Genomic DNA, 16,614 nt, shown 5'->3' on the forward strand with positions numbered 1-16,614 from the left:
ATCACTTTGGAGAAAGATCTGACCATGGTTTCCCAAGTGAAGAAGGTGGCAGGCATGTGCTTTGGGCTGCTAAGATCCCTCAGCAAAATGCTTAAATGGCTTCTTCTGGAGTGTCGGAGGACTGTGATCCAAGGCCAAATTATTTTATGCCTGGACTACGGCAACTCCTTGTATCTCGCTCGCCCAGCATATGTCTTAAAAATTAGCAGGTTACTCAAAGTGCAGCAGCACAAGCCTCACTAGGTGTACCAAAAATTAACTATGCACACCCGGCGCTCGTGCAACTTCACTGGTTGAAGATCAAAAATAGAAAATAATTCAATCCCTATGCATTGCTCATAGGCTTAAATACTCACCAGGCACACACATTTGTCTGTGCCTCATTACTCCACACACAGCCACAAGAGCAGTATGGTCAAATGACCTTTCCCTTTCTGACTTCACCAGAATCAAGAGAGCAAGAGAAGGAGGTCGCTTATTTGCCTATCTTACCTCCAAATTATGGAACACTTTTCCTCTTCAGCTTAGGTCAAACAATAATTTGTTACATTTTAGTAAGCAACTAAAAACCCAACTCTTTTGATACTTTTTGGATTACCTTCTTTTAGATAACCCTGTTTTTCAGTTTAACTCTTTATGTCAGTGCCAGGAAGCCCATTGTTGGGTAGCTGCTGCGCTCTACAAGACTGTTTCAGATAACATAACTATGAGGTTGTGCTCTAAAAGTACCATATACATACATACATGCATACATACATACATTCATACATACATACATGCATGAATACATACATTCCCGTGCAACCAAATAGGTGTACGTACTTTTTATGGATGATATGCACTTATTACATCCTTCAGGTGAGTATAGTTTAAAATACCTGAAAGATGATTGCATACTCCTTTTAATTCCTTACCAAGTAGTGTTACACCTACTGATGCCATCACTGTAGTCAGAGAGGTAGTGCATTTATACTATATACTGATATATGTTACGGAGACCTTTTCATGTACTATTGCCACGTTTCGCCTATTTTGTGCTTGTGGTTAAACCAGCTAAAAGCTTGTTTAAATGAAAATAAAACTATATAAAACACAATTTCTGTGAATTTTTAATGGCACAAGTGCCATTTTTTCCACTTTACAAACACCAAACATGTCTAAATTAAGCCTGGGCCTAGTTCATGGAGTTCTGTGAAGTGACAAACAAACTACTGCACTTGTCGGAGTTCCGCAAGTGGCGGAGTGAGGTAATTTGCTCTGTTCGTGCTGATTTGTATCGCCAGTGGTTAGAACAAGTGCCAAGTTGGTCACCTGACCCTTCCTGCACAGCAATTGCAACTCTTGGTTTGCTCAGTTTATTTTGCAACAATTGTTACTGAATTTAAACAAAAAATAAACGATATTCAAATTGTTCTTAATCAATGAAGTTTATATTTTTTGAAATTAGTTATACTAATTATAATGTCTTTTTTTGTGCTCATTTGATTTATCATGAGAACATAAATACATCAATTATCAATTCAAAAGCATATGTATACAAAACATAAAATACAAATATTTTATACATTCAGTTTGTTGAGACTCCCAATGCATTTATGGGATCAAAGGATCCCTTCTTCAGGGGAACTGAAAAGAATAAATGCCAGATTTTTTGTCAATGTTTCTCAAAATATACAAAGTGGTTCAAGCAACTAGCACTGACACGTTTTATTACAACCATGATGGCGTAATCTTCAATATTGTAAAGTTGAAAGAAGAAGAAACCTCCACCAATATGAGTTGTGAACGTGAACGTATAGGAAATAAGACACCTAAAACATAAAAAAAGGCTTACCAACAATCTAATCCTGTCAAGTGACTAAGAATATTTAAGTAACGCTGTTAAAAACACGATATACACAACCTATGAACACAAACATGAGTCAATGTAAGTTCTTGTGTGCTGATACTCAAGGCATGAGTAAAGTAGGTTGGTGGTGTTGAGAATGAACTTCATTACCTGCAATCAGTAACTATCCTGCTGCAATGCGATTATAATCCAACGAGAATGGCTGACAATACCTAGGAAATTATGCAAAAAACCTATAATATGCAGTAGTCGCACAATAGCAAAAATCTGCTATGATATCTATGTTACCTTCAAAAACTGGATGCCCTCCGTTAAGGTAAGCTATTCTGTGGCCAATCAAATATTCTACGATGCAATCTGAAAAAACTTATGTTTTCCGAACCCAGAAATAGTATTTAGTAGCATGTTATGTGCTAATCAAAGCAGCCTAAGTCCAATACCTGGAGTGAGGATGCCGTTCATAAGGTCTTCACAATTATGCTAGCCGCTATCCGCTGACACACTGTCCTGTGGACAAACCAGCGTCCTTGAGTTCTGTAGACTAAAGACTCAATAATCGACAATTGCTCACACAATTCTTTATTCCTGTACCTTGAATAACAATAGAAAACCGCCATCTACTCCTCTTGCCGGTGAACACGCCGCACAATACGGGTAGAAGATACAAGCTAGAAATACTTCCGCGTACAAAAATAAACAGCGGATTTTTATCGCCAGGCATTTGTCCTGTGCTCTAAAATCAGCACAAACAGCACCATGCACAGTGCAAGAGAGTGCAGCTTCATTGTGCCGCTTGAGTAGATGTTCTACTCAAACAGCGGCTTCCTGAACGTGAGCAGCAGATTTCTGAAAGTGAGAGGTAGTGACCTGCCGCAACTGCCCACATTGAGAAATCTCACTGGGAGGTGGTCTAGCATTGGATTTTTCTTGCTTGCCCTCGCCAACGTAATGTTGGTGAGCCACGAGAGAGGAAAATTTCTGCTATGCTGTAAAGATGGACTGTACCTTGGGCTTAGTGTTCAGAACCTGCTTCCGGATCCTACAGTGATGAAAACAAAAACGTGATGGGCAAATTGGTTGAATTATTCTCATTCATTGTAAATTACTCAGGGTCACCATGCAGTCCATTATTTTTTTTGCCCACCATGTCTCCTCAGACAAGTACTAGCCATATGCAAACAAGTCTTACTCCTTCTCCAAAAGGAACAATCAATCCCTAACTGCCAGGCCTGGTCCCCTCTGAGCAGAGACACAAGCAATGCAACCAGTTTTGGTCTGTTTGGTACTCGTCACTGGGGTGCAGCGTGAGTCTTGTGGCACAGGGACCAAGGCCAATAGTAATTCCCAGTGCATTCTGGGAGCATGGCGCTGCATCTATTCAGTAAGCAAATACCAGCCACTGCATCATGAAATGGCAGTGCAAGGCCACATTTTGAGACAAGAAGACATCTGCAGTTGGATGACTTGGTCACTTGATTCTTGTAATGGCTGCAATTAAGGCCCTTTGTAGAGAGTCTTTTAAACATAACTGGAGTCAGGGATACGCAGCATAGGATTTAAGCAACCCTACACACAGATTTTGCTGGATCCCACCAACTGCAAAGAAATGCAAGCTCATTGGGAAGGCAAACAAAGCACAGAGTGTCCAAAGGCCTCTCTTTGTGCCAGGCAATGATGGGCATGGACTAATGCTCTGTTCAGTAAGATTTGCAGTGAATACAGTCCGTGTACAGGAGAGAGCCCACATTCTGCAGCCAGTTCTGAATGTACATGTCAAGCACCAGTGTGCTGAGGACTCTGGTGCACGGTTGCCAGGTATACAGTGTTGATGATGGCTTCCCACTGAACTGAGGGTCTTCTGGATATTGTTGTAAAAAGTCCCAGCAGTCTATAGGAACCTAAAGACTGGAAATGTTTAGGTGTATGACAGCTCTTGTTGACCAATTAGTATGACGCCCCCGCAGCTACTCCCTTTGCTGGATATTAATAGTCTACTTCTGGAATTCTGGATAAAGCTTTGAATATATATGGCCTACAGCTTCAACCAAAGCTCGTCTATGATGGGCTTTACAATGTAGGCTCCTGGCGCATGAAGAGCCAGAGCCCACAACACATGTCTGAAAACCATGGCCCTTATTTATGAAGGCCTTGCGCCACCGGTGCGTCACTTTTTCCCATTTTAAAAGTCCCAATATATTTTTACCTCAGAGGTCATGCAAGGCCGACAGTTTTGAATACAACTATATATTTACAAACCCACAGTCACGGTTAATTTGTTAAAAAAACTAATGTTATGTCTATGTACCAATCAAGTAAACGAAAGAACACAAAAAATTGAGATATAAGACTACATTTAAAAAAAAATGTTGGTCTCATTGTAAAACCTAAAAACTATTGAAAGATTACATCCTGGGGGAACAATGGTGAATTATGCAACAGTGCCTGTAGCTATCAGACCACTGCACATGGCTTCATACACTGTGTCACAGATTACAATAGGAACAACAACCTCGATTGCATTTACTCAAGCTTCAAGTAAACAAATCACACATTAATAAAAGCAATGGCGGATGGATATTCCATGTGCCTTATTACAAGTACATTATAATATTGAAACAATTGAACATCTGGCTATTCTTAATCCTCCTATTTCAGCCCTAATTTAGTCCTGGGATGTCTGTTTGACAGCGGAACACTTTATACATTTTTCATTAATTGACTCTTTATTGCACTTACAATAAGGTTGATGAGACATCTGTCACGTTTGTGACGCAATACCGGGACACCAAATGCTAACTCAGGCCCTCAATGGGTTCAACGCAATCTTTTCTGTTACTATGTATATAAATGATTCTAAAATATACATTTCAACATTGTATCTACGTGTTTTAGGGTTTCCTCATACCTTAATCTCTTTATCAAGAGCTACTATTATTTTAAATTAGTGAAACAAGAAAAAATTACTGTGCTAGTTTATACATTCAGAAGTTCAAGGGGGTGGGGGGTCCCAGAACTGATATCAACCCAGTGTTATGCACTGCTTGGGCCTGGAAAATGCTCGCTAAATGGGCAGGACTTCCATATATTTATGCCCAGCGGTTACCTCTGGTTTCTCACCCAGACATTTCTGCGGCAATGGAACCATCGGCCCTGAAGAAATTGGGATCAGTTTGTATAACCCATATCGGAGATCTATACATACATGGACGATATAAGTCCTTCGAGGAAATACAGGGTTCCAGCGAGCGGGGGTTCATGCTAATCTTCACATATGTTAGGATGAGGAAAGCTATCAAAACCGTTTATCCAGACTATCCGGCAGTACCGGTTGCTCTGCAGGGATTGCAGATTATGCTAGGGGGGAAGGAACGAAAAGTCCTTATCACCAGGTTATACAATGCCTCATTGAGTGAACGGGATATCGAAGAGCACCCTTCTTTTTGTAGGTGGCAACATTGAAACTTGAACCATCTTTGATGAAATTTTGCAGAGACCTTAAAACCTGGCTCTTTCCTCAATAACAACTGCTATTGGTAAGCACTATTTCAACTGGCGCCGGGAGACCCCCTGTGGGTAGCTTCACGCCCTATAAATTCAATTACAAATACAAATACAAATACATGTACTGGGATTGGTACTTACACTGGATATGTGGCAAGACTGCTGTACACTAATAAGTCGCCTCACGGCGAACTGCAATCTGCGGTTGATCCATTTTAAATACTTTCACCAATTTTATTATACCCCATTGCAACTTCACAAATATGGTTTGCGTGAACATGCTAATTGTGTGAGATGTGAACATGCTGATGCTGATTTTTTACATATGTCCTGGACCTGTCCTGGAATATCTGCTTTCTGGTCTAGGATTGTACATATCCTCACAGAGGTTGTGTTGGAACCTATAAATTGTACACCGGAACTCTGCCTGCTGGGATTTGTGAAACAGTTTGTAATAGGTGGATAATTGCTGTTTCTACTCTTTTTGCGAAGACGTCTGTTGCACTTTGCTGTGGGGCAATACCGGTACCCACTGTAAAAAACTGGATTCGAGACTTGATTTTTTGCAGGGACAAATTAGAGGTATATGCTGAGGGGCTACCTGAAACCTCACGTTCCAAAGATTTCTGGGTGCCCCTTACGGCCTATCTATGCACTCAGTCAAACTTAATGTTAATAATTTTCCCTGTACTCATAACATTTACTAGGAGGTTACTTCTCATGATGTAGACCATGTCGTAAGAGTTTACCAGCCACCTAATCACATTCATATCTCCTTACCACCGTGTCATCAATGTACAATGTACTGCAGTCCACGTAGTTGAGGTGGGTGGGGTGGGACTGATTCATTTGGGTGGGGTCGGAATAGGGAAAGGGAGTTAGGATTCTATAATGTTATTATTGCACTCCTGTTTCAGATTTTATATGCAGGAGACTGTTCCACATTGAACTGATGTACTATGTTTCATTTACAAAATGGCTTGTACTGATTATAATTCAATGTGGATTGTAGTTCTAGCTTGGACTGTTGATTATTTGTTTTTATTAGAAACTGTCTAATAAAAAAATAAAAAAAGAAGTTCAACACAAAGGGCTTAATTTACGAGGCCACTTGTGGTACTTTTACGTGTTTCTGAAGCTCCGGTGGCGCAATGTGCCGCAGCATATTTAGAAGGCCACTAATAGCCATTTTATGTGGCTTTTCATGGCCTTGTAAATATGTGCCCCTTTCACGCGGAACACTGAGTGAAATTGCAGTTCGATGGGTGTTGCTATGGTGTTGCTATGGGTGAATCCGAAGCATTCCCAGATTTACGAGGAATCAAAATCTGGGAATGCATCAGATTCTAACGCAACCCGAAAGGTGGCATTTGGGAGATGCAACCAGGAAAATGTTTTCATTTCTCGAAGAGGAAATTGACTCAATTGATTAATTTTGTGCAGAAAGGTGTCAAACAAAAAACACAATTGAGCAGACACCCTTGCATCATGGCGCAAGTGTGCCTGCGTTGGCACATGGCAGGTCATTGTTCACCAGCCGCAGGAAAAAGTACAGGAATATGCCATATTACATAAATACGGTGTATTCCTACCCTTTTGTTGTGACGCTTGGCAGCACGATTCCTTGCTGTGCTGCCCTGTGCCAAAACCTCGTAAATGAGGCCAAAAATGTTGCTGCTCATTATTTAAAAAAATAGAAAATATTAATTGGTAGCATATGTTCCTAGTCCTTCCACAGCATACTCTGCATTGGGTAGGAGTGATAAAAGGCACTAGTGTTCATGGAATTTATGAGATTCTATTCTTGCTTCATCAGATCCTTTTCTGTCCATAGGAATTCTTCTTTGCTCTTTGTAAGCATTGTGTTACAATTTTTTTTAATTATTTTGTGATTCATTTAATGTTTTTGGGAGGATAGATTCACAAAGATCTGTCCATCAGCAATATCTTTATAATTAAATTACAAACAATAAGACAGGTACAGACATATGCCACATAATAAACCCTCAGAAACGGTAACTAAAATAAGCCACAGCAACTGGACCCCCCTTCCAATCTCTTGAATTATTTGGTTTCCCAATTGTCAGACATGCATTCCAGAGTCTGGAGAAAATATGTAAATAAACAAATTACAAGATGGGACATTAGCTCACAGAGTCCAATCCATGTGGATCAGTGTGTCTGGGCTGCCCTTGCTATTCCATTCACATGGCATCATTAGATTATTGGCAGCAGTGTCATGCTGCTTTCACACGAACCTTATCAGTAGTATTCTGAGGACCAGTGGAATCTGAGATTGTGGAATATTGTTGATTTTCATTTCCTACCTCAGAACAAATGTGCGGCATAAGTGTTCTGTATATAAAAGCTAGGTACAGGATGAAATGGTAAGAAGTTGGCCTGAAGCACTTGTGACTCAGACAATATCAAACAAGGAAGCATGCACACCATGACCATCACATCTGAGAGATAAAACAGCCTGGATACCACCTACCTACAACACCCCCTGTTCTTCTACATATATCAAAAGTCCCACACTTCCACTACCTTGCAAATTACACCCGCTTTCCCCTTTATTTTGGCGTGCCTTCTGCTGTATGCTGTTGTGTTCATAGTTGAGTGATCGTGAATGTTCATTATACATTTGCTCAGAGGAAATGAATTACTTGGATTTCGTCTCAACCTTAGAAAGACACTGTTTGAAAACTATCATTAAATATGCAACTTAGATGTGTTTCACTCAGATGTGTACACGTTTTCAAAATTGTCTGTCTAAAAGTTTGAAACTTGCCAGAGTTGTAGACCAGATTTTGCAGTTAAGTATTTCCTTTCTAATTCCAGGATCAATCCAAAATACTATCAGAGTGTCCTTGGTATGGTGTTTGCCATCAATGAAATCAATAAAAGCCCTTACCTCCTACCTAACACCACCTTGGGATTTGAGATTTATGACTCATGTTCATCTGAGGTTGGTGCTATCGGAGGCACCTTGCAGCAACTTTCAGGAGGGAAGAAGACAATCCCTAACTATTGCTGTCATATCAGTCCAAAACTGGCTGGCTTTATTGGAGATGGCCCATCAGCAGAAGCTCTTCCCATGGCCAGAATTCTTGGGCTCAGCAGGTTCCCTCAGGTATGATATGAGCCTCTTACATATAAAATACTATTCATTGCATAACACATTCCAGGGAGTGGGCACATTTAATATGATCTGTTTGGTCTGCTTCCTCTAAAATCCACTGCCTCGTCTATTCTTCTACAGACATTGGTTTTGCTTCTCTGGTTAACAATAAACCTTACAAAGATTACATTATATTGATGCAAAACATTCCATAGAAATATACAGGAACATTAGCCATTATAACAATTACTTTTGTTTTCATACTCTAATTAAACAGTCAGTTTCACCATAGCAATAGGTATTCAATCAGCATACACTGCTATCTATGTATAAAAGAAAAGATGGGGTTTTCACTCATTCTTCTACCAATTTTTAACAGTCAAAGACAAATTGATATATACTTGAAAGTTACATCCCATGTTATGAGTGATGTAATATGTGAGGTCATAAGCAGTACCTTGCAGGGGCGTGAGTTATAGTTACCTCAACTAACTATGACTATTGAATTTTTCTGGTTGTGTACAAGTGAAACCTGAGCCTAAATATAACATCTCTGTAACCTTTGTTTTTTCAGTGAATTTCTAAGTTTTTTATATTCCATTTCCTAACTATAACGCCCCTGTAACCTTTGTTTTTTTTCAGTTAAGTTCAATCCCCCACATGCATCAACCTAATTAGGAAGTGCAAACGGTGCGAATCGGTAAATTCGGCCGTTTGCACTTCCTAAATACGTTTTTGGGATGCATGAAACAATTCGCTATTTTTTGCATTTCTTAAAAATGCACATGCAATTAAGGAATCGCATTTGTGCGATTCCTTAAATGCAATGCATCAATTTGTAAAAAATAGCGAATTTTGAAATTGGAAGTGCAAATTACCACGAGGTTGACCCTCATGGTAATTTGCGAAAATTTTAACACCTTAGGAGCTCGTAAACAAACCTCCCCAGTGCTGCGCTGTCCATTATCCAGTGCTGAACTGGACGTCCAGCGGTCGCACGCAGCACTGGGGAGGTAGTGCCCGTGACGACCGTTGGCCGACGGCAGCACCTAAAGGGTTAAAAAAAGCAAAAAAATGAATTTTTTAAACTTGCATGTTACACACACACATGTCCTTAGGACATGTGTTTGTGAAACATGCACTTGAAAATACATTTCAGGGGTGCAGGGGGGGGTCCTTTGGACCCCCCCCCTGCACCCATGGAATGCATCAACAAATTGCGAGTGCAAAAAAAAAGAAATGCAAAACGGCATTGATTCCTATGGGCCTCTAGGCCCATAGGAATCAATGTAATGCCATTCCTTAATTGCGGTTCGCAATTAAGGAATCGCATTTTCAGAAAATTAAGAAATCCTAAAAACTTTTAGGATTTCTTGATGCATAGGATTTTGCATTTCCTAAATAGCGATTCCTTAATTTTCGCTATTTAAGAAATGCAAAACCCTAGATTGATGCATGTGGGGGAATGGTTTTTAAAGTAGTAGTCATGTTTGCAGAGTGGTGGATAAAGGTGTATGGGCATCCGACCAGCTCTCAGCAATGCTGTTGTGTGGGACTTACTGGAGGTAACAAGAGTGGTAGTTGGACGCCAAATATGTCCTTCTGGGCCAACTACCCCTCCCCTTACCTCCAGTAAGTCCCAAAGAGCAGGATTGCTGAGATCTGATAGCAGGCCACACCCCCTTTCTCCACCAGTCTGCCAACGCGCATCCTGGTGCACTGCTAGTAGAGGAATGAAGTCCACTTGACATTAAGAGTCCAAGGGGCCAGCTATCCCCAAGTTGCCTTCAGCAAGTCCCACCCAGTGGGTTTTCTGAGAGGTTTTCGGTGGCCCTGCCTTCTTTCTCCTCCACTCTGAAAACGCGTCTCCAGGTGCACTACTATTTGGTGGATGAGGCCACTTTAGTACTGAGGGACTTCATCCCCCCACCAGCATTGCACCAAGAGGCACGTTTGCAGAGTAGTGGAGAAAGGGAATGGCCTCTGACTACCTCTCAGCAATCCCACTGTGTGGGTCTTACACGAGGTAACAGGAGGTCTTCTTGCCCCTAAGTACCCTCAGCAGCCTAGGGGAATTCAAGCCCCAACCAGGAGCATGCCAGGAGGTGCAATATGCAGAGGAGAAAGAGGGTGGGGCCCGCAAGTTGCACATTTATTTTTTATTAGGAAATGGGGCCATGTGCCCTCCCCCATCCATGGACCATTTTGAGCCCAGGGATCCTATCTCCAGGGGCCTGAAACTTTTGGACATTTTTTATGTCAAAAATGAGAGGGGGGCCGCATGCCCCCTCTAACTGATTTTGCCCTGGGTACCCCATCTCCCAGGGCCCGGCCTTTATTTTTATTTCTTATAAAGACCAAGGAGCCCTCCTTCTGGGCAATTTTAGGCCCTGGGGACCCCGATCCCCGGGGCATGCTCAATTTTACATTTAAAAAATATTAATTAGGAGGGGGCCATGTGGCCCCACTACTTAGGCCTATTTTGGTCCTGGGGACCCAATCCCCGGGACAGGCCTTCAGCCCATTTTTATTAATGGTTAGGAGGCCAGCACTGCCCCCTCCAAAGGCTTATGTTGGCAGGGGTTGTATGATGGAACAACTACCACTTGAACAATTACAGTCTAAACAACTACTTCTTAACCACTACTTAGTCTAAACCACTACAGTTTTAACAACAACTATCTTTTACAACTACTATGCCTTTACCTTGCTTGCCTTTACCCCATTATTGTTTCTATTTTACTGGTGAGTATAAACGTGTGTGTATATGTATATATGTATATATTACCTACTGGCGATAGCCAGTAGGTATATATAGTTAGGATTGTTTTCCATAGGGAAATCGCAACATTCTATTGAGAATAACTTTGGCGCCGGTTGAGGAATCTTCCTGAAATTTTCCTTAACTTTGCCTTGCGGCGCTCCGCTCCTTCCCTGAAAGTCTGGGGGATATTTGTCAAGCGGGGGCCGAGATAAAAGGGGGGTCCCAAAACATGTTTCCCCATGTTAATCTCCATAGGGCGTTTGGACTCACTTTTAGCCCGAACGGCTGAATGGTTTTCCACCAAACTTGGCAAAATTGTAGGGACTGGTAGCCCGGTGTGCCTTTGCTATGTCTCAAGATATGTGCTCCAGTGGTTTTTACGAAAATTAACTTTGAAAAAATATATATTGGGCTACATTGGGCTATATATATGTTAGCGTCCAAATGTAGCCCAATGTAGCCCAATGTAGCCCAAAGATGGCCACCAGAGACCAAAAAAAACAAATGTAGCCCAAATATCAGCCAGATGTAGCCCAACTATAGCCCAATGACAGAATGTCCCAGAGTGTTCTAAAGAACAACTAGAGCGCTAACAGTCTTACTTATGACAAAAGTATGGCACACCTGAAGTCATCTTGATTGGAATAAAGTGTTAGCACTTAAAACATTTAATTTGCAAAGAAACAAAATGAGGGGGGTTCATTTTGCCATAGAAATTATGATTAGTGCTGAAGAAAGAAAAATTAGGGCACATTTTGAGTGACTTCTCAAATCCTCTTATATTTCATTAAAAAAATTCTGATATGCAGTCTCCCAAGATGGCCACCAGAGACAAAAGAGCCTAAATGTAGCCCAAATATCAGCCAGATGTAGCCCAACTATAGCCCAATAACAGAATGTCCCAGAGTGTTCTAAAGAACAACTAGAACGCTAACAGTCTTACTTATGACAAAAGTATGGCACACCTGAAGTCATCTTGATTGGAATAAAGTGGTAACACTTAATACATTTAATTTGAAAAGGAACAAAATGAGGGGTTTCATTTTGCCATAGAAATGTTATATATATATATATGTATTCACTGAAAAAACCATAGGTTACACACCAGTTATAGTTAGGAATTAGCATTTAAAAAACCTTTGAAATTCACTGAAAAAGCCATAGGTTTCACACCAGTTATAGTTAGCTGGAAATTTTACTCGCATAAAACCATTGAAATTCCCACATTATAGTTAGTTGGACTCACTATAACTTGCACGTCTGCAATGCACTGCTGATGACATCACATATTACATCACTCATGCATATATTTAAATATTTAAACATTACTCGCTAATATATGTATTCACCAAGATACACCTAATAAGCCAGTTAACCAATCAATTTTTTTTTTAAAAACACTGAAAAAACCATAGGTTTCAGGCCTTATATAGTTAGGAATTAGCATTTAAAAAACCTTTGAAATTCACTGAAAAAACATAGGTTTCAGGCCTTATATAGTTAGGAATTCGCATTTAAAAAACCTTTGAAATTCACTGAAAAAACCATAGGTTTCAGGCCTTATATAGTTAGGAATCAGCATTTAAAAAACCTTTGAAATTCACTGAAAAAACCATAGGTTTCAGGAGTTATATAGTTAGGAATTAGTTTTTAAAAAACCTTTGAAATTCACTCAAAAAACGATAAGTTTTAGTGGTGTTATAGTTAGCTGGACATTTTACTCATACAAAACCAATGAAAGTGCTCCTATATAGTTAGTTGTACTAACTATATTTCGCGCACCCGCAATCCACTGCTGATGCTGTCACATATTAGATCATTCATGACATGGTCAGTGACATCACTGATGACATCGCAAATGACATCACTGGGCGAACAAGAGGAGGATATCAGAAAAGGAAGAGAGGCGGGGGCAGGGATCTGCAGCCCAGCAAAACTAATTGGAGGTAAGAATCAAACGATTATTAATCTAACCCCTTTTAGTTTGACATCAAAGGAAGAAGAAATACTTAATCTGGGGTTATCTTTTGCTCCACAGTGCAACTTCAATTATCCCGCTACTAGATGTGACATTTATAAGGCAGTGAGAAAACTCAAGCTGCGTAAACTATATGCTTTGAAAGCCAAACCTAAAGATGTGCTGCCCCTCAGTGGAAATGTTGATAGCATGAATAATGTATCCCAAGGTACCCGAACTATCACGGAATTATGGGAAACGGAGGGGGCAGGTTATGAAGGAATTCCACAAACTACAGGAGGAACTTGTGAATTGGATGAATTTGGTAACAGGGTATCAGTTACAACTCCATTTAGACCCCCCTCAACATTCACCCCGGTTCTTCCAAGAGATGCTATTGACATCTTTCACGAGAATGTGGTTGGACAGTTGAAAGAACTACAAAGTAAAATTTCTAAAACCAAAAGGAAATATGACAGAATATCGCAAGGATACAAAGCACTCACAACCCGCCTATCTAAGGAAAAAGAAATCATTATAAGAGCAAGTGATAAAGGCGGCAACATAGTTTTAATGACTAAAGTAAACTATGACAAGGAGGCTTTTTCTCAACTAAACAACAGAGATTGTTATGAACGTATCAAGGCTTAGACTTTGACAGCCATGAAAATGGAATACCATCAAAAATTAACGAGTTGGAAATCAACAAATCTAATCAGTGATGCTGAATACAAATACCTCAAAGTCGATAATCCAGTGACACCCATCATGTATTTTATCCCCAAAGTGCACAAAGATCCATGATATCCGCCTGGCAGACCGATCATCTCTGCAAGAGGTAGCCTACTTGAGCGAACATCAATATACATATTGTATTGTATTGTATTGTAAGGGGAGCTTGTAGAGCGCGCTGACACCGTGGGTTTCCAGGCGCTGGTTGAGTACTGAGGGACCAGAGAGATTTAGCCGGATTGAGGAAAGAGCCATGTTTTTAGGGATTTACGGAAGAGGGTGAGAGAATTAGAAATTTTGAGAGAGAGGGGAAAGGAGTTCCAAAGTTTAGGGGCCAGGAATGCGAATCTCCGGCCTCCAGATCTGCAAAGTTTGACAGGGGGGATGAGTAAAAGGTGGAGGTGGGAAGATCTCAGGTTCCGTGAAGGACAATAGGTCCTGATAAGGGATTTCAGAAAGGCGGGACAGGAGCCAGATAAAGATTTAAAAGTGAGGCAGCAGATCTTGAAGGCTGCCCTCGAGATGACAGGGAGCCAGTGCAGTTTAGAAAGAAGGGGTTTGGCGGATTGCCATTTCGGGATCCCAAGGGCCAATCTCGCCGCTTGGTTTTGAACAGATTGTAGTCTGGAAAGAGATGTTTTGGGCAGACCGTGGTAAATAGCGTTCGAAAAATCTAAGCGGGAGAGGACAAGGGCCATGAACACTTGCAGAAGGGCTTCAGGAGTGAGGAGATAGGCCACCTTCCTGATCCTGCGCAGCTGGAACATGCAGGAGGAGACTACTAACCCCACTTGGGGCCTGAGGGAGAGACCGGAGTCAATAGTGACCCCAAGACTTTTTACCGAGGCCACAGGGGTGGGGGGGGCCAAGTTCTTTCGGCCAAAAGTGCGGGCCCCAGTAGGTAGAGCTCCTGCCAGGAAGAAGGAGCTCCGTCTTTCCAGGATTCAGTTTGAGCTGGTTTTGACACATCCACTGTAGGATGTGGGACATGGCTGCCTGGAAGTTAGGGATAGCAGAGGGGGAATCGAGGGGAAAGATGAGTTGTAGGTCGTCCGCGTAGTTAAAAACGGTGACGTCCCACTGCCTCAGAGAGAAAAGGAGGGGTCGAAGATAGAGTTTGAAGAGAAGAGGGGATAGGGAGGAGCCCTGAGGGACCCCACAGGGCAAGTGTTCCCTAGGAGCTCTAAGAGTGCCCAGGCTGAGGGTCTGAGACCTCCCTGTCAGGAAGGATTTGACCCATGCCAGCGCCAGGCCCTGGATGCCAGCTTGCTCGACACGGTGGAAGAGGATGTTGTGGTCCACCGTGTCGAAGACAATTTTTTACATAGACTATTTTTTACAGGGCTATGTACAAAAACTTGACTCTTATGTGCAAGACACGGGTGATTTTTTAATGAAAGCAAAACACATTGATTGGGTACCTGGCGATTGGTTAATAGCGTTGGATGTTACCTCGCTATATACCAGTATAGCACGCACACATGGACTGTCAGCGGTACAATATTATCTATCAAGACGAACCTCTGTATTTGAAGAGCATAACAAAATGCTGTTAGAAATGTTGGAATTTTGTTTAACAAGTAACATTTTTATGTTCAACAACCTAATGTACCGGCAGCTACAAGGGGTGGCGATGGATGCCAGCTTCTCCCCGAGCTTCGCATGTTTGCACATGGGAGCTTGGGAGGAGCTGGTACTCAGGACTACACACCAACACACTCTCAAAAATAATGTGATCGCTTGTTATCGTTTTATTGACGATTTATTGGTCATATGGAGAGGCAGTGAGGAAGCAGCGTTAAACTTTATAGATTACATCAATCAGAATGATTTAAATCTTAAATTCACTGCCAAACTTAGCCAAAGTACAGTCACATTTTTAGATACTGAGCTGTATATTGATAATAATCGCAGAAACACAAAATTTGCAAAAGGGTCCCAGGGGAACAAAGTTTAAAGACCTGCAAGCACCCTATCCCCTAGTCTAGCTAATGAAACAACAGGGGGGGCTCCTGCTTGTTTTGGGGGCATTGTTGGATGGAGAATCACTCACCACAGCACGCAGCACAGGGGGCTCACAGTTGCCATCGCTCTCCCCCGCCGCCGTTGATTTTTCCGGCCGCCGAGTGAGGACGAGCCTTGCGGGACTACACTTCCAGCGTCCCCTGTCTGACCGGGACGCCGCCTCCTCACGCCTGCCGCTTCCGCCCGGAGGCGCTTAAACAACAGCAGCACCTCCCGCGCCGCGGGACGCGCGCGGGCGGCACCGGGCGGAGCCCGGCCAGAGGGCGGGCCATCTGTGGCCATCCGGGGCCAGAAGAGGCCGGGGCCAGAAGAGGCCGGGCCGGGCTCTGTCTCTTGGCTGATCCGGGGTGATTTTTCTACCATGGGTAAGAGAAAGTTACACATCTCTTTGGACCAGGGAGGAACTAAACCCAAAATACCCAGGAAAACATCCACTATTATTTCCTACCTTACCTCAGCAGTGGGAGTATTGACCTCTGAAATTGCTACAGCAGAGAAGGAACTTGGGTTAGTGAATAATGATACCGACCCGTCAGGTTCTCCCTCCGATGTAACCAATCGGGTAAACCACGTCCCATTGGAGCCCACTGTAATAATAGATAATACCAAGGCGATTACTGGCCCTATTACCCCAGCTTTGGTAGTAGACGATACCCCAATAAGAA

The 16,614-nt window shown here is 42.0% G+C and overlaps 1 protein-coding gene across 1 annotated transcript in view; it reads left to right on the plus strand.

Annotated features, from left to right (window-relative positions):
• Positions 1 to 16,614, plus strand: part of LOC144783905 (extracellular calcium-sensing receptor-like) — a gene marked incomplete at its 5' end in the record, with an annotated part of 98,565 nt that overhangs the window by 1,115 nt on the left and 80,836 nt on the right. The window contains one exon of the mRNA XM_078662646.1: positions 8,192 to 8,483. Within this exon, the coding sequence (XP_078518772.1) occupies positions 8,192 to 8,483 (292 nt within the window). The remainder of the gene's footprint in view (positions 1 to 8,191; positions 8,484 to 16,614) is intronic.

The sequence above is a fragment of the Lissotriton helveticus genome, chromosome 10, assembly GCF_964261635.1.
Source record: "Lissotriton helveticus chromosome 10, aLisHel1.1, whole genome shotgun sequence".
Taxonomy (NCBI): Eukaryota; Metazoa; Chordata; class Amphibia; order Caudata; family Salamandridae; genus Lissotriton; species Lissotriton helveticus.